General features: G+C 31.9%; 1 protein-coding gene across 5 annotated transcripts in view; it reads right to left on the bottom strand.

The window, feature by feature from the left end:
- The window catches only part of nwk (FCH and double SH3 domains nervous wreck), a 152,620-nt gene that overhangs the window by 96,864 nt on the left and 35,629 nt on the right, over positions 1-20,127 (bottom strand). For 4 of the 5 annotated variants that reach the window (XM_085815891.1, XM_085815893.1, XM_085815892.1 and 1 more), the window contains 3 exons: positions 12,814-12,942; positions 4,872-4,994; positions 2,602-2,697 (listed from right to left, as the gene is read on the bottom strand). In XM_085815891.1, the coding sequence (XP_085672017.1) occupies positions 2,602-2,697; positions 4,872-4,994; positions 12,814-12,942 (348 nt within the window). Of the gene's footprint in view, positions 1-2,601; positions 2,698-4,871; positions 4,995-12,813; positions 12,943-15,468; positions 15,769-20,127 lie in introns of those variants that run through there. The other variant, XM_085815895.1, reaches the window with a different exon arrangement.

Below are 20,127 nucleotides of genomic sequence, written 5' to 3'. Positions count from 1 at the left end.
GCAAGGTTGCTGCAATGTTCCTACCTACTACTATTCTTTCAAATCTTTTTGCAGCATTATGCGCAAAAGCTTTTGAGACCAGATAGGTCTTTCGTCTAATTACCAGTTCGCTTTACATTTTCTTTTTCAATTAATATTCTTTTTAGCAGCCTCGAGCGCTGAAAGTTTAATAAGTTTGATTGTTTAGGTGTATTTCAATTTCACTTTTCAAGCTTCAGCTTTTAAGTTACCGGATACTGTTTACAGTTCCACTTTCACGATAGGTTAGTCTTTCTTCCAAAAAACACTGTAAAGCAGGCTAGCTCCCTCTTTACTTTCATTTACAGGCTCTGATCAATCATAATTCAATGAAGCAACAAGCTTTGTAAAACTTGTAAGGCTAATGCTACTCCACTTCCCACCAATACTAATACGACACAATCACTATGAAAGACTTTCAATTGTATCTACCAAATCACCTGTAAAGAATGTTCTCTCACATATATAGGTCAGACAAAAAAACCCTCTCAACCTCAGAATTAATAACCATAGATCTCATATTAAAAAATTTAAAAATAATAGCAATAATCTCACAAAGAATAATCAGCATACAGCTATTCTCGAGCATTATAATATGCATAATTTTGATAACATAGAAATTACTGTGCTTGATATTGTACCGAACACCAAACTTAGACTTTTTATGGAATCCTTATACATACTTTAAAAAAAGTCACTTTACCCTTACGGACTGAATGCTTATCTGAGTCATACCACCAACAGACAGACAGAAGTCTCAATATATGAACATAGCAGTATAACGACCAGAGGTACCAGAGGAGGTGATTCCAAACACAAAAAATTTTTTTCTAATCAAGATCTGAATTTAATAATTAAAAATCTTCATTCCTTCCTTGAACATAATGAATTTGCTAAGAATGCCATAAAACTTCTACATACATTTAAGAATGTTACCTTGTGGAATCTAATTAGTCGTAAATGAAAATTTTAGCTGTTTACAAATCATAAAAGACTTAATTATAGACTTCTGCAATTTTAAGCTAAAAAATAGCAATTTTTTTCACAAAAAACTGTTTTGTACGGTACAATTCAAACACCCTTCTTACGATCAACTAAAAATACCTAACATTTTCAAAAAATATCAACACTTGCTTCCTGAACAACAACTCCAAATTAAGCCCTGCTTTAAATTTGAAAAGAACTTAGGTCAACTAGTCATCAACCAACACGAGATTCAAGAAAATTGCATGTGTCATTGCCAAAAGGCTCTTTACCAAAAATATGTCGATCCTTTCCACCAACATGTGATAACAGGAGATCTTAACATCATTGAAGACTTAGAATTACGAGACCTTTTACAACTTGGCACCAAATTTCGTCCTACTTTTAGAATCAATAAACATCTTTGCCTCAGACAATTCAATCAAGATCTTGATAAATTTATCATGTTAGCTAGTAATAAATCCAATTTACCTACTACCACATTTCTTGAATGGAAAGCTGCACTGATTACAGAATTTCAACATTCACTCTTCAAGGCACCTTCTTTCAACTCTCTACACAATAAGAAACGACTCTTTGATCTAATCAACAAACTGCAAGATAATTTTATCATTACAAAAATTGACAAAGCTAGCAACAATTTTAGTGTTCTCTGAAAAAAGTTTTATTTCGACCTTCTACACAAAGAACTAAATAGTAATGGCACTTACCAAAAAATTACCACCAACACCAAAATTCTTATCAATAAATTTAACGCACTACATAAAAGACTTAAGATACATCCACGGAAATATAATAACAGATTCGCAAATCTCTATGCCCTTCCAAAATTTCATAAGTCACCTATTAAATTCAGGTTCATTGCCAATAGTACCAAAAGTTATCTTAAAGAAATAGATTATCTTTTTGCAAAAAAACTTCGTTTAATACGTGACTTGATTAATAACTATAATTTTCAAGATCTGCATTGCAACTGGATGATTTCAAGTAACGAACTCGTAATTAAGACAATTAATTCAATTAAAATCGACCATATACAATGCTACGATTTCGAAAACCTTTATACTACCTTACCGCTTGAAGAAATTTATACCAACTTACTTGCTCTACCAGATATTATTCCTCAGATTTCTACAATAATTGATAACGAAAAATGGCAACTTTTTCTTAGGAGCATGCTTTTCAATAATTACATTCTCTTTATCAATTGTATCTTTAAACAAATACAAGGAATCCCAATGGGTGGAAATTTTTCAAATATATATATATATTATTCTTTTTCTTTCCATCTACATATCTCAGGAATTTAAACATCACAACTGCAGCTGACAGAAATACTGTAAAGTTATTTAAAATAAAGAGAAAAAAAAGAGAAGAAGTAGAAGCTGAAAACTATACAAATACTTATCACAGCTTTTTTTTTTTTTTTTTTTCCAGTTATTTTGACTATGCACATAAATTTGTTATCGTAGGAGGTACTCAAATAAGAAAACATACACTCAAGATTTTTCTCATGCACTAAAAGAATACATTTAAAAGAGCCGCATACAGTTTTAAAGCGTTACAATCAGCAACAGTATACCAACTGATGATACTCACTTTATCATTGTCACAAGGTTCAAATTCATATAATATAGGTGTTGACAAAACAGGATTATCTCGAAAGAAATATTCCATTGTGAACTGTTTTGAAGCCTGGAAAGAAATATTTTCTGTTTGTTACAGGAAATATTTATACAGGGTTCATAGCTACATTTTAGTTAAAAAAATAAGCACCTATAAACACTTTTCAAGCACATTTTAAGAAAAAAAATAAGCACCTGTCTAATTACATCATACACAACTGCATAACCTTAAAAATTAGACTTGTAATTTAAAATATGAGAAATGAAGTACTTATTAAGAGAGAATAAGCATTACCTTAACCATGGAAAATAATTACTCTTTTTTTTTGTTGTTATTTTTAATTCTAAATAATAGTTCAATTTACAGAACTAGTTTACAATGAGAGAAAAAAAAAACTATGAAGAACTAAACTATATTACAAGATTTAATGATGAAATTTCAGTTCAAAATAGAGAAAATAAATAATAATAAAGCATATTTATTGTATATGCTTGGAACCTAATAATAAATACAATTTATTTTTCCACTCATATTGATATTTAAATAATTTAAATCTAAATTCTGAACATTTTCTAAATTTTCATTATATATCAGTTTTCTCTTAACAGATATTGCAAGCATAGAAGTGATTTAAGTAAAAAAGTAATTTAAGTAAAAAAGAGGCAGAAGACAGAAATTTGCTTCATACAGCCATCTTTATTTTTTTATCATACAGCCATCAGTAAAAGCTTAACTAACCAGCATACTTGGAAATTGGCGAATATTCGGACAGTCGAGCGTAACTTGAAGGGGCGGACCGGGGGGAGGTAGACTGTAGCCGCTCTTCAGATTTTTCCGCTAAATAAATGCTTTTGACATTTCAATACGTGCATCATATAAAAATAAACCAACGGAACTAAAAAATATTCTGCTTAGCAAGCATAGTAAAACTCTTTTAAGTGTTCATAAACAAATCTCAGACTGAACATCAAAATTAATTATCAAAAACGTTATTGTGCAATACCTGCACCGTAATTCTTCTCTACGTGATATTACGCAATCGGAATCAACAACTGCCGGTATTGGGAGAATAAAGAACTAAATAACTGGGGTGTTTTTCATTATAATTTTCAAAAGACGGCGTTAAATTTCCGGAACAGAATCATTCTTCACTTGGTTTGGTAGACCGCAGAACTTTTAGTCCTATTCATTCCAGATTGGAAAGTGACACACACAAAAAAAAAAAGTCTGTTGCTTGTTTTGCAGCGAACTGTTACAGTTTCAATATTCAACATTTTGCGGAGAAAGGGGGACCTCCCAACCTTCGTACTGTATAATGTATAATTCGTACTGTATAATGCCAAAAAAATGAAATTATTTTGACTATTCGATTACTTTCCCTTTATTTAAGCCATTTCGAATATTATTCCTTAGAAAGCTAATCTGTGTTAAAACACAACCATTTTTGGATGTTTACTATACTTCGGCAGTTACTGCAACTATGTTATTATAAATATTCATACATATACTCATAATATAAGCATAACGATCATAATACACACGAATATGAACTGACCAAGCAGAACGAGAATGCAAATTTTTAAGATTTTGATAGAAATTTAAACGTGTGTAGTATTTGGGTGGGAGGAAAAGAATGCCGAATGTACCGGAATTTTCTACTGCTTTCGCAGTTCTTTGACCAATAGAATGACGGGCACCTGTCTGTACTCTTTGTGCACACCAAAGGTTATGTTAATGCAGAGAAAGGGGGAAAAGCTATTTCTGGGAACATGATTCACCATCTGACATTCCATATTAGGAATAAAAGTTGTTTATTTAGTCTCTGCTTTGGGAGAAAATAGCACATTCATTAAAAAAAAAAAAAAAAAAAAAAAGCACTAAGAGCAAAAAAAAAATAAGCACTAAAAACAAAAAAATAAGGGCTTTAAAGAAAAAGTAAGCACCTATAAGGACCTTTATATTTTATTTTCAAATATAAGGACTTATAAGCACTTATAAGGACCGCTACAAACTGTTATAATATAGAAAACTTTTCAAATGCCTTACAGCCATTAAATACATTATGAAATTCTTTTACATCTATAAAAGTTATTCATCAAAAACATTTCAATGCAAGCTAGAATAAAACAAGTATTTAAATTGATGTTATTTAATAATTTAAAAAAAGGGGGCAATATAATTAAAAGAAAAATTATAAACAAACATAGTTTTTTTAAATTAGAAAGATAAGTAAAAAGATTTACCATATTAGCCTGTTCCTGTACTATACTGAAGGATGACTGGCAAGCAGCACATGTCAACAACTCAGTACGAGCAATGAGTAATATGTATTCCTGTACTTTATCATAAATGTCACAATCAATGTACTAAATTAAAAGAAATATTATTCTTATTTCTTTTTTCTTTCATGAAATATAAAAACCAGCTAATATAAAACATTCACAAGATATAAATTTAATACTTAAAATTTTAAATAATTTATAATTTGCCTAAATCAAACATACAGTTATATTTCATTACACACTTTCAATAATGTTTTGAAAATTATGTGCATAATTTATACACATTACACTCATGACACTTAGCCAACAGCTGTTGACACAGCATTTAGCCAACACAGCATTCAGCCGACAAGACATTCAACCTGCATGGACACTGAACCAACAGAACATTTAACAGACAGGACATTTACCTGACAGGATATTCAACCACCAGGACATTTAGCAGACAGCATGTTTAGTTGATAATGCAAATATTTATACCAAAAGATGGGAAGCAGAATTTTCCCATATTGATCTGACAACTAATTAATCATTCTATTAAACATAAAATTGCTCAGATTCTCCATAACAATTTCAAGTTGTTGCGAAAAGTTCATCTAATTCTAAATGAAGCTAAATATTTCATCAATCTACAAAAATAATCATTTTATTTACAAAGCAACCTGGATTGCATCGATGGTTCACTCCTAACTATGTCACAAACTGAAAAACTAACATTCTTTCTCAGAAGCGAAGCACCCTCTAATAGCGATACATAAATCATTTGGGGGATTTTTCCACACTCCCCACCTGATAATTTTTGCTATTTCAGCACACATATAATAAAAATATAAGAAAGCAACTTACATATCAAGTACATTCAACTGATGTAAATATAAACTGCAAAAAGGAACTTCTATAAAATAAACAAATATAGTTAACTGCATCAATTCAAAAGTTACTCAATACGTAAATATTAATTCGAATTACAAACAGTAAATTATTAGTAATATAACTAAACTAATTATCTAAAATTAATGTTAGTGAACATGAAATATAAGAAATAAAATTGAAAGATTACAAAATTAGTTCATTTTCAGTCTGATAGTTCAAGGGGGTATATAAATTGCACAGGTCTCTTAAGTCCCCTTTTTCAGTTTTTACCACACCTGATCATACAAGACCATCACGTCCTTTAAAGACTTGAATTACTCGACCTAAATCCCAGAGAAACTTAGATTTAGTTGTTCCTTCAAGTAAAACTATATCACCAATTTTAAGATTTTTCTTGGCTTTTGGTGTACCGAAGAAGTGAGCATTTCTTAACTCAAGAAGATACTGATTTTTCCATTTTTTCAGAACTGTTTTATAAGTGTTGTCTGATATTCTTTTCGTTTTATTAGACTCTTTCTTGTTGGAGAACTAATCAGGATCTCAGCAAAGTTGTATGGATATTCATCCTTATGTCCGATCAATAGAAAATCAACTGGTGCAAGCGGTTCAGGTTCATGTAAATCGTTGTAAACGTAGGTCAAAGGACGTCCATTCACAATATTTTCGACCTCTGTCAACACAGTCATAAATTCTTCAAAATTCAGTTGATCTCTGCCTAATATTTTTTTCAACGGTTCCTTTATGGTTTGTATTAGGTGTTCATAAAAAGCTCCCCACCATGGAGCAAGCTCGACGATAAATTTCCAAGTCAAGCCTTCATTTGCTAGAAAATTTTGAAAGTCTGTACGTTTAACTTTTTCGCAACGGCGCACCTTTGTTTAAGACACTCATGCAGGACGGAAGAGAATCGAAGGCAGTCACCGTACAGGACGGAGGTTTTGCATCGCTAAGCCTAATATTATAACAAAAATCAGAAAAACAAAAGTTTCGCTTCTAGCATCGTAATTTTTGGTCTCATTTTAGATTATTACTTGAGCTCTTATATATGTTAAAATTAGCCCTTAAAACAGTTTTTTCATTATTTTACATGAAAATATACTTAAAAAATTGCTTATCTTCTAAAATAATTTTCGGAAGCGCTATTCAAATTATTCCACAGTTTTAATTGATAAAATCCATCAATAAAGTTTGAAATTATTAAAAAGAACACGATAAAGACTATTTACAGTAAGAAGTAACAAAATTTAAAATGAAAACGAGCGTGGTAAATCTGGAAGCACAGAGAAGTACCACTTTTTAACTCTCAGAAAAAGTATCACTTTTTAACTCTTTAGAAAATGAATCAGTACTCTCATTTGCATTAGTAAATGGTTCACTAACCATACTAGGGTATTCTTACTTTGATAAATAGCGCCTTCCTGCCATAATAGACTGGAGGTGAGGCTTTCTTAAATAAAAAAAAAGAAGGAACGGAAATATATCTGAAGGCAATGCAAAACGTAAAAAAACTCCGTACAGTAACCCTAAAAGACCGTACATAGTAGAGGAAAAAAATAGAATAAAAAAAGGAATTGGATATAAATCAGATACGAGAATGTTTTCATTAGCACGCAGCGATTTAAAGAGCCCACCTCTGTTTACGCTTTCCCTCCGCCCCCCACCCCACCCTCGAACAGCTGATGAGTAAAATACCAAACTTAAGTAGAATATATCAAACTCAAGGTCAGGAACCTAAAACTATGTTCATTTCAAAAGTAATGGACACAAAATGCCATCTAGTGGCCTTCAGAAAAACGTTCCACCTTAAAATGCATATACGCATCACCCGTCCTCTGAATGTGATCTTTACTGATGCGTGGATAGGACGCCCGGCTGTAAGAGACGTTCTTAGGGAATGCATATATGGGACGCCCATCCTGAAAGGGTTAATTATGCTGTAAAAATACTGTAAATATTGGCAGCATATTTGAAAGTTTTTGTGTTGTCTGAATAAAAGGTGCGACAGTTTCCTCTTCTCGAAATGAAACGTCTGAGAGCCAAAATGAATTTGTTTGCAGACATATTGGAAATGAGATCTAGATGTAACGCTCATGTAACAGCGCACGTAAACAATACGATGTATGATTTCTGAATGTCATTTCCAGACTTGATGTAAACTGGACCTGTGAAATCCACGCCTGTAACATAGAAAGGTGGAGTTTCAACAATTCGGTCTTTAGGTAACTGAACTGTCATTTGTTTCGCTGGTTTTACTGCGTATTTTCGACAAATTAAACAGTTCCCTAAGACTTTCTTACCAACTGACGGCCTTTAGGAATCCAAAATTTCTGTCGTAGTTTGGCTGCAACTCCCGCATGCAGAACGTTATTATGTTAACTTTTTACAATTAATTCAGTAAATTTGGAATCTTTAGGAAGAAGAACTGGATGCTTCTCGTCAACATTATATTCGGTTTCTTCTAATCTTCCCTTAATTCGAATAATTTTATTTTCATCAAGAAATGGTGCCAAGCTGAATATATTAGAGCTTGGAGAAATTGACTTGTTAGATTAAAGAGCCTTAAGTTCAGGTGTGAAGAAATCCATCTGGGCTTTACGAACACAAAAAATTTCAGTGTCCTGAATTTCCGAAGCACTTAATGTTCCACTATTAGCAGGCAGTTTTCTTGCTTTAGCAACGAAACGTCTAATCCATGCCATAATTCTGAGATATTTCAGCACATTACTGAATTTTGTTATATCCAATAGATGATCATCTCTTTTCACAACAATGTCATAAACAGATATCTCACTACGGCGTTCTAGTTGTTTATCGTTTCCCACGTCAAACTTCGGTTGAACTGGCCAGTCTATACATTTGTTTTGTAACCATTTTGGTCCAAACCACCAAAGTGAACAATTTCTTAAATTAGCAACAGTAGTTCCTCATGATATGAGGTCGGAGGGGTTATCTTTCCCATGGCAATAATGTCAATTATTGCTTTCAGTTAGTTTCTGAATTTCATAAACTCTGTTTTTGATGAAAGATTTAAATCTTTCGGGAGATCCATGAATCAAAAAATACGTTATTTGAGAATCAGTCCAGTGGAAGAGGATTACTTCATATTTTAAACATTTTGCGATTTTATCACTCAATCTAGCGGATAAAAATGCACCCAAAAGCTCCAATCTAGGAAGTGTAAGTGATTTCAGAGGTGCAACTCTACTCTTGGAAGCAACAAAAACTATTTGAAAAGTTCCATTATTCAAAATTATTCTTAGATATACCACACATCCATAAGCTTCCAAACTAGCATCAGAAAAGCTATGGAGTTCTATTTGTTTCACATCTGCATCTAATATTCCTTCTAAATAGTAGGGAGGAATTCTGAGGTGGTTCAGTTCTTCAATTTTTTCGTACCGGACCTTCCATTTATAACTAAAATCAGGTGGCAGTTCATCGTCCCAGTCAATTTTGGCAGACCAGATTTCCTGAATCAGACACTTTATTCTTATAGTGAAAGGGCTATAAAATCCAACAGGATAAAAAAATACGGCCTGTGGTTTGCAATAGAAAATGTTTTGAAGAAATGAAATTTGTCAAGTGCTGAGTGTCAATATAAAAATTAACATTATCCGTAACTCAGTTAATTCCTAACACTTTGATTGGAACAACTTCAGGAGATTCTTGCATGGAAAATTCATTGCGATGCCAGATATCTTTGAGTTCTTTGGAATTAGTACGTTACTTATGTAGTGACATGCTAGCTTCATTAAAAATGTTCACAATTTCTAAACGTGTTTTCAGGGCTTGTTCTAAATTTTGTTGAACTCCCATAATGTCATCAACATACAGGCAGTTGTTTAAGAGTTATACTGTTTCAGGATATATTTCTGAATATTTTTAAGGTGATGCTTAATAGTAGCAGCTAGGAGAAAGGAACTAGATTTTACTCCAAGCGAAACACTTGTAAATCTAAAGATTTTCAAACTTTCATTGTTATCATCAGGATCATCTTTCCAAAAGAATCGTGTAAAGTTCCTGTCTTCTTCATTTAACTCTATCTGTAAGAATGCTTGTGTAATGTCCGCTGTAAAGGCTATCGAATTTTGTCTTAATTTTATCAATAAATCAAAAATATCAGGATATAGGTTCGGAGCAGTATATAAACAGTCATTTAGAGAGAGTGTTTTGGGTTTATGGGCTGAAGCATCATAAACTATTCTTAGTTTGCTTGTTGCTCTATCATTTCTGATGACTGCTCTATGACGTAAATAAATTAGGGTTTTATCATTTTGATTGTCTTCCTGAACTGGTTCAATAATATGTTTTAACTCGTAATCCTTTAAAACCTCTGTGTATTAAACAATAAAGAAATATCAATTTTAAATTTGTTACTCAATTTCTTAAATCTTTCAAGTGCTATATCCCTATTATCTTCCCTTAAATGTTTTGAATTTGGTTTCCAAGGTAATTTTATTTGGTATCTGCCATTCTTATACTTGATATCAGATTCAAAAGATTTCATAATTTCTAAATCAACAGTTTTGTCGTTTTGAGTATCACTTTCCAAACCTAAGTTTTCTAGCTTCCAAAACTGTTGTAACTGATTTGATATCAAGTTTTCATTTACTATTATTTTCATAGTTAACAATTCACTATGATCATTATTTACTTTACCCTGGAAACACCACCCAAATAAAGACTCAGTGGCTGCTACATTTCTTGAAATTCTTTAAATTTTATTAGAAGTTACAGAATAGTAGAAATCTACCCCTATGAGAATATCAATTTTGTCACTTTTTCTACAACAGTCTGCTAATTGCAAATTTTGTAAAATTTTATTTTTCTTTACAAAGTTTAAATCTGGAGGGAGATAACAGTATTGGATATATTTTCGGTTTCAAGAAGCTCAATATATGTATTAAGATTGGGATCACTAACATTTTCCAGTTTTGCTCTAACAACATTAAAGGTTTCTTCTAATGCAGTTTTATGTCCAAAAGAATAAACAGAAAGTGATTCTTTTCTAACAGTCGGAAGTTCCATTTTATAAGATACATAATTCTAACCAATCCGAAGGATCACCATAAAATTTAGATATGGTTAATTTTGGAAGACGAGTGAATTTGTTACTTTCGTTTTGGGATTCTGTAATGGTTTCATTAGAAATGTCAATACTTGCATTGTCCGAATTTTCGAGCTTATTCAATTCTTTCAACTTTTTCTTTCCTCTAAACTGCCACACTTGAATTTTCTCTTCATATTCCAAAACAGATGAGATTTTAAGTTCAAATTCATACGTTTCGACATTTAATTCTCGTTCTATTTGAGCATCTAAATTGCTCAAGGATTTTGATTTTTTGTTTAACTGGTCTAAAATGTCTTCGAATACATTTACATTTATACTACTATCATCTTTACTCAATTCGGTTTCAATTTTCTTTAATATCTTGGACACTGCGGTCCTCAATACCTTTTGTTTGATTTCAGTTTAGCAACAAGATCTTCCATGTTATATCAAAATAGAAAATACAGGCTTACCTTGGCTGTCTTCGCATAAAATGCTATCCAAAATTAAAAAACACATCTAAATTGGCCAAAGGTTCCCATTTGTGGTGCACCATGTTGCGAAAGGTTGATCTAATTCTAAATGAAGCTAAATACTTCATCAATCTACAAAAATAATCATTTTATTTACAAAGCAAGATGGACTTCATCAATGGTTTACACCTAACTAGGTCGCAAACTGAAAAACTAACATTCTTTCTCAGAAGCGAAGCGCCCTCTAAGGGTGATACATAAATCATTTGAGGGATTTTTCCACACAAGTCATTATAAACAAATTTTTGACAGCTAATCACAATTAGACACTTAATCATCATTCTGAACTATGGATCTGCAAATATTATCCATGAAGTTCCTTTAGTTAGTAAACTGGATTTCTTTGAACTCTTTCACATTAATAAAAATTTTCCTTCTTCAGTTAATGACATTAATGTTCAAATGCTATTCCACATGCTTTCAATATCTTAATATCTTAGCTTTTCCACATTTCATTACTATTTTCCTCAATATATCATGCCTCATTCATTTTCACTTTGCTTCACCCACTACTTTTCATATAAAATTGTTTTCCACTGCTGAAATATTCTTCCCCATCTTGAAATCGAGGAACTATGTCTAATAGCTCTTGAAATTGATTGCAAAATCTATGCCAACCTAAGATTTCTTTTCTATCTAATTTTAAAATCTACACTCTGTATAGCATTACATCAGAGAAAAATTTGGTACTTGTCCATAAGCATTCTCAATAAATATCCTGGGAACGGATTTTTGCCCTATAAATATGGATAAATGTTAATAAACATTGTCACATGTCATTTAAACATACTGTTGGATAAATGTGTTGTTGGTCAGATGTGCTGCATTCATGTCAGGTAAATGTCCACATTGACTAAATGTTCCTGTGAACTAAATTTCCATATTGGCTAAATATCCATGACCACTTATTAACATGTAACTAACAGGCCGACAATAAATATTCTGAAAAAAATTCCTTCCATTAAAAATATTTTATTTTTAAGCATTAATATTTTAATTTAGCATTAATATTTTAACAAAATTAAAATGCAGGTGCAGTTCTTTAACAGGAAATAACTTCTAAATAATTATCCCACAATCAATTCTCCAGTACATATAGTCCAAACTCTTACAAGTATTTACACAACCTAAAAAAAAGTAAAAATGCAAAAGTACAGAATTCTTAACAAGCCTTTTTTTTTTTTTTTTTTAATTTTATTTATTTATTTTTTTTTAACTAATACGTACTTATTTACATGAAACCAAACTAATTAAAATTGCTGTGGACAGCAGAGCTGACTTCAAGTAATGAACATCAAATGAAATTACTATTACTCATTTTTTTATTGCTTTAGTAATAAATAGGCCTGATAAATAAAGATGTTTAGAAATTTAAGAGAAAATATTAGAATAAGTAAGAGACGAAAAAAATTAAATTATTTCATAAATAAAAGATTAATAAACAAACCTGTACTAATTCAGGAATATCACTTTCGTAAAATTTAGTCTGATGAGCATTTGCAGCTAAAAGAGCCAATATGTAATCATTTCTTGCTTTGGTTGCTTGAATGTCGCATGCTTCTCGCCGAAATGAAAACTACATAAAAATTCATTATTATTCAAATTGTATATCCTTAAAATCTTAAAAATTTAAATGGATTTTAAATCAGAAAATAAACCAAGATCATTAAGAACTCGAATTTTAAAAAATTAACAACATTCAATAAAATGCCACGACAAAAACATAGCAAGAATTAAAGAGGAAAAAAAAAAAAAAACTGTGCATGAAAAATATATGAAGAGAGAAAATTTACAACCGTCTCCCAGGATAATATATAATGCAAAGCTTATTTTAAGTTTAATTTAAGAGTTTAAATAAAACATGCTACCTCTCTTATCTCTGCATATACTCTAAATGTAACTGTAAAAAAATTAAGGCAAATTAAGAAAAAAAAAATGTTTAAAAAATTCCCATAATTTTATTTCATGTTGATGAAATAAAATATTTTAAAATGAAAACCTATAAGAAATAACTTACTATGAGAAGCTTTCACATATTAATAAATGTATTTGGTGGAATACCTGGCACACTGTTTTTTTACAGAATTTGTAGGAGTGTGTGTGTGATTACGGCAAAGCCTCGTGGGCTATCTGCCTAAGGGAAGGGATGCCTTCGTGGAGGACTTTCTAAGGGAAACTGGCTCGTATATACGTTACACATGGGGAAAACCACGAAAACGCCCATGCAGCCAGCCCGTTCGCGGGATTCGAACCTCGGACCAAACTACCAGTGTTCAGCGACTTTACCGCTCGGCCGCTGGTGGGCTAAAATTTGTAGGAAATCTTACCAGGGTTGCCACTCAAACAGGAGAATAAAATTCCCTGACTTTTCCAGGTTTTCCAGGTGCGTTTCAAGAAAATTCCAGTCTATCCGCGTAATGTACGTTGGCTACGCTAAGAGGTAAATTATGGTATTACTTGTATTGTGTAGCAAATTCACTTAATTATTCAATAAATCCCAGAGGACATTTATTCTTAATTATTCTTGGTATACTTTGATAATTTTGTTTACTTTTCCACTTAAGAAACTTAATAAAATTTAAGATATATACATTGGATAACAAATGTATGTTTTATTTAATTATTACTCATGATCATCACCAGTTCAACACGAGGCTAATCCGGTCCTTATAAATCACAACCCAATGCTAAATAGTTAGGTTAGATTTTAGGTAAATTTAATTTGTGTGAGGTATGTTCTTAAAAAGCACCTTAACACTTGAAAACACAAATATAATTATAATAGTTCTTGTTTTCTCCACTAAAGATTGAGATTAGAATCTTCCCAATCTGGAATAAAATACGGCTTTTTTTGCAGACATTCTGCAGCTAAACAAAACAGAGAAATCTATTTTAATAAATTGAGGTATTTTATATTTAGTTCGCAGCATACATAAGAAAAAATATGTGCATTAAATTTCGTGATGGTATGTCATCATACTGCTAGAATTAATTTCAAGATTATGCCAGAGAAAATTTCCTGAAATTTAGAAATATTATTTACTAATAATTAGTAAATTTAGAGGGAAGAAGCATCATTAAATTATACGAATAACATAAAAATAAAGATAATTACTTAAAAATTGAATTAGAATAATCAACGATATTTTAGCGAATATAGTTATATTACATGGTTAGCCTAGATGACAGATTACTATTTTTTATTTTACTGCAAAATGGCAAGGTATTTATTAAAAAGAAAAGTTTAAAAAGATTTTGCGGTAAAATTCTAGTATACGGTAAGGCTTTGGCACGATTTTGAAAATTGTCGCCAAGACCAAAATGACCCGTTTACTGCGCATCATCATGTCGCCAAATCCATACATGGAGATTATTTTAACCAAAAAATGTCTATGCAAAGAATCTCTAATTCTTTGGTCTACGTAAAGAAGAAAATTTTCCATACAAGTAAAATGCTATTACGCCGCTAGAATGCGGAGGGAAAATTTGCCAAGGGATTTGGCGACGGAACCTGGCGGCCAGAATTTCCCTCTCCGCGATGTGTACCGGAAATTGAGAAACGTGTGAAGAAGAAACGTTCTTTGACAAAAAGAAAGCTACGAAAATCCGTTTTTAAATTATTGCGAAAAATCCAAGAAGAAACGTTTTATCAAAGGACGTTTCTTCTTGGATTTTTCGCAATAATTTTAAAAACGGATTTTCGTAGTTCCCCCCCCCCTGAAAATTACTAACCCATGAATTAATTTACTTGCGCCAAAAAATATTTTCTTTTAATTTAGAGTTTAACTACTTGCGCTAAGACTAAACTTCAAGGTTGCAGTGCCGTGCGCTACAATATAGCAAGTGGTAAAGTGTCTCATTTACGCCGCTCCGCATCTGCGAGTGCAATCCAGAGCTGTAACTCGAGAAATAAACAATCTCGTTGTTAGGCGACGTGTGCACCATGTTATTTTCATTTTTGCGATAAATGCTTATCGACGTGGTGTTCACGTCGCTCGCAGTTTGAGACAAAAACATCTCGACGTGCGTGGCACGTCTTTTTAGCGCAAGTGGTTAAAGAAATTTTAAAGGATATTCATTAATGAACCCTTGATAACGTGACCTTCGAACTTCGACACCGGTTTTCAGCTTTGGCGGCAGATATATCACGCATGCACAGCTGTTTCCCTCTATGATGGAACGGAGCCACGTCTGTTGCAGAGAGGTTTTCCTTCTTTACAATACATATTCTTTGATTCTAACCTCCATGGTACCGTATACTAAGATTAAACCCATTTCGTTTTATACGAGAACAGGCACTTTCTTTAGTTCATGCACTGCACATGCGATTCTCGAGAATACTGGAAACCAAAAGTTGCGGAAAACTTGCTTTGCCTTTCTAAAAGGCAATCAAATTGGAGCTGCGAAAATTGGCTCTATGCCAGCAGACGCTCACGTGATAGGCAATTCGCCAAAAAAGTTATCTCTTCCGACGTCGGCGCAAAAATCGCTTTTTTTGGCGGGATCATTATATGAACTTCCCTGACTTTTCCAGATTTTGACAAAAATACTTAAATTCCCTGACTTTTCCCTGAATTTTTTGGTCAATTTTCGAATTCCCTGACTTTTCCCGGTTCTCCCGGTTTTCCAGGTAGCGTGGCAACCCTGTCTTACGTTAATTAATCAGTTATTACAGTTTCAGTCTACTGCAACTTTTACTTTCTGTATCCCTCTCCAGAATGCAAATTAGTAGTGAGTATTTAAGCTAAGTTTCTGAATTTGAGACAGAGAGAGTTTCTGGCATCACATACATGCTATATGATTAGTTTCTACCAGCTCTAACAGTTTTAATTATTCCCTTTAAAAGAAGACGACACCTTCTTCTTTTTGCACGCGTGTGTCATGGATCGTCTATGCTATTGGCTTTAGGGATTTCTTTTCTTCTAATTGCGTTCTCTCACTGACATTACTTTTATTCTGATGAACTAGTAAAGTGATTGCACCAGCTTCTGGTATAGTATTTAATTGTGTAATCCTCGACTACTACTCAATATAGGACTTAAATTGGACTATTCTATTTATTTGCATCACCATGAGTTGTGGTTATTTGTAGCACAAGAGACCAATCTAAGTTCTGTTTAAATAAAATCGTTATTTTAATGTTCTCAGTACTTTATTATTGTTCTCAGAGATAGTGATACCTTGGTTCATGTCTGTTGGGATTATAGAACTAAAATAGCATTACCAGATCACATCTAACCTTATAAGTGATGCTAGCACATATTACAGATCATTTTGCAAGAAAAAGCAACATTTACTATGCCCACCCCAGCAAGTGATGATGAAACCAGAAAATATTTTCAGTGGTATAAGTTAACCTGTAACTGCTGTGAGTGATGTTCTAACCGTCGTTTCCACCCCTAAAAACAGAGAATGGTCCCTGTCCTTTCTTCTACCTTCCCAAACCCGTCTCACAAAGTCACATATCCAGTTTCACACTTCTAACTTTATTATGGTTTCAGTTATCATGTTTTTTACTTTTGTAGGTGTCGGGAAGAACACCCACAGCATATGCATAGCAGTTTTAGTGACGATAGATGTTATTTATCGGATGCTTGTTTTTCGTAAAAGTGATAAATATGACTTCAAATTTTACAAGTAAATGTCCCGTATATCTCACTCAAAAAGAAATTGAATATCTTGTCAACATTTTTGACATAGAATACTCTGATTCTAAAGAATCATGTAGTATTCACAGTGAAACCAAAAGTTTTTGCAGATGAAAGTCATAATTTTTCTAATGAACTGTGAACAAAATGATAATTTTTATGAAAAAAAGCACTTCAAATGGAACAAAAAAGAACCAACTTGGGCGATACGAACACCAAAACATAATAGTTAGCAACCTGGTCTGAAACATCCTGCAAAAATAGGCATTAGAGCAGAGCCTAAAGACACTTGGAATTTATGTTCATACATATTATTCCAGATATATCCTGTTGGGATAACTTCCGCTTTTTTGCTTAGGGAACTGAAGATAACAATTATAAGAATACGTAGACAGAAGTAAATTAAGAGAATGAATTTATCAAATCAAGAAGAAAAATTAGAAGAAAGAAAAACATGTAGTCTGTGCTCACCTTGTAAGGAAAGAAAAACAGCATACAAATGCTTGGAATGAAAGGAACCAGTGTGTCTACCATGCTCTCAAAAAATTTGTTTTGACTGAATATCATCTTATGATTCATCCTTGTACACAAAGATATACTAATCTATTATTTATCAATAATTAAATTCACTGTTGTAGAATTATGGTTTAACTGACAGTAATACTTAATAAAGTCACACATTTCCATGCATGTTTAATAAAATCTTGGTTCTTTAAAAACTTTGTACATTAAAAAAGAAAATAGTCATATTTTTATATGAATTTACCTGCATAAAATCAAATGATTTATGTTTAAAATGTATTGATTTAAATGAATTAGAATTCTATAAATATGCATAAAGTATCTATAACATTCCTTAATTAAGGAATTCCTCTTTAAAGAGGTATAAAAGTATGTATTTTTACGCGTTTCTTTAAAGCGGTCTGCGAGACCGCTCACAATAATTATGCCGAAAAAATTGTCACAGCAGTTAAAGGTTAAGTGGTCACCTTCTTGGAACAGTTTGAGACACACTTTTTACTACACTTGGATGTGGAACTACAGTAGGTCAGCAACCAAAACACTTCAAGTACACAAAGGTATTGGCAAATTTTTGTTGGGTAAACCAGGCAATAAGAATTACAAATTTTTACCCTTATGAAAGCATTCTTCCTGGTGAAAGACGGGGCAAAATTAGAAGTGTAACTCTTTGTAGATGTTAAACTAAGGTTAAAGAGTTGACAAATTTTATATTATGGAAAATACAAGTTGTGAATTTACTGTAAAAAGAAAAAACTTGATGTGAAGGTTATTTGAATAATATTGCATAGACTTGTCTCAAATTTAGGATTTTGTTGAATTAAGAAATCCAGATATGCTTCCAGAGTTATTCAAGCTAGCGGTGAAGTTTGAAAGTAGGCAATTGCCAAAGAGTACACACACACAGGTGACTGAGGATGGGGACACTTGGTGTCTAACAAAGGCACCCAGATATATGTCCCATGCCCTCCATCATCTTGAACTGGAAGCTACCGAGTGCTGCCTGAATCGAGAATGCATTTGCTTTAACTAAGAAGTCGCATGAACAAACAGGGACCTGGATAATATTACATGAATGTGTTAGCTGCATGAATATGTAAGCATTAGCTGTTAGAATACATTGGTGATGCTTTTGGGCACATGTTGCCGTAATTCTTAAATACATCAAATAATAATAATATCTTAACTACATCAAATACTTGGAAAACTACATTAAATATGATGTATCAATTAAATACATTAATACACTGGATTAATAATTCTTAAATACATTCAATACTTGCAATACTACATTAAATATGATCTGTCAATTAAATACTTTAATACACCGGTTAATGATTAAGTTACATGGATACATTAGTTATGCACACTGGACAGGGAAAAAAAAAAAAAAAAAGAGAGGGATAATTCTATATCTCCCGTTCTGGGCCAATTGACAAAATCCAAATTGCGTTTTTCATGTCTCGAAACCGCGACTTAGGATGTATATTACATTTTCTAACATAGGTATTTTGACACAAAATCAACTTTTCTGAAATAACATACCAATTTTTTTCCATATTTCAATTCTAAGACTCAAATTATGCCTAAATTTTAAATTTTGTAAAATTTGGTGCGAAATTTTCGGAGAAATTCAAAACTTTATCTTGGCACAATTTTTTCAGTTTGTGGCAAGAATAATTCACTTGCCAAACCTCTTAATATGTGGCAACCAATTTTCCATCCACTATGCTGCAGCGGAAAAAAAGGCCCCTCGTTCCTACCTTTTTACATTGTACATGACCGGAAAAAAGTCACATCGTTTCTACTTCCAAATAATTTCAGCAATGTCTAAGCCACATTTGATTTTTTTATCGCTTTCGACAAATATGCAAAATTTGAAAACATGCCAATATATAAATTAACATATATCTTCAGAAATTTTGAATAAAAAATGTAATATTTTGCAGGTATGCTTAGAAATATGTCTACTTTAAAATGATGGTAAAAATTTTATAGATTATAATTCAAAAATATTTGAGGCAAATTTATAAAAATTACTTTAAAATACAAATTTTAAAAATACATATTAAAAATTGCATGAATTTTATTTGGAATGAGTTTGAATTTCGAAATGTGAAAGGAAGAATCAAATAAGCTTGATAATAAAAAGAGAGATTAATAAATATATACCAAGCTCAATTAACACGAGGAGCTAAATCTTTGAGAGCTAATTTTTTTTTAATTACTCGTGAGATTTTTATGAAACTTGGTAGTTTGGAGTAATTTGAGTCGTAGAATTGAAATATGGAAAAAAAAATTATATGTCATTTCAGAAAAATTTTGATTTTGTCTCAAAATATCTATATTAGAACGATGCTATATATAAATCTAATACATATCTTAAGTCACACTTTTGAGACATGAAAAACATAAGTTGAATTTTGTCAATCAGCCCAGTAGAACGGGAGATATAGAACTGTTCTCTCTCTCTCTCTTTTTTTTTTTTAAATTTTTTTTATTTTTTTTTTTTTTATTTTTTTATTTTTGTGTAGTGTACTTGAGAGCTTGATTACTGTAAGACACTTTAATACATCAAACCTATCTACACTGTT

Source organism: Stegodyphus dumicola, chromosome 4 (assembly GCF_044657685.1).
Source record: "Stegodyphus dumicola isolate Sdum_Otavi_A_Nest chromosome 4, ASM4465768v1".
NCBI classification, from domain to species: domain Eukaryota; kingdom Metazoa; phylum Arthropoda; class Arachnida; order Araneae; family Eresidae; genus Stegodyphus; species Stegodyphus dumicola.
This window is presented reverse-complemented; position numbering and strand designations above follow the sequence as displayed.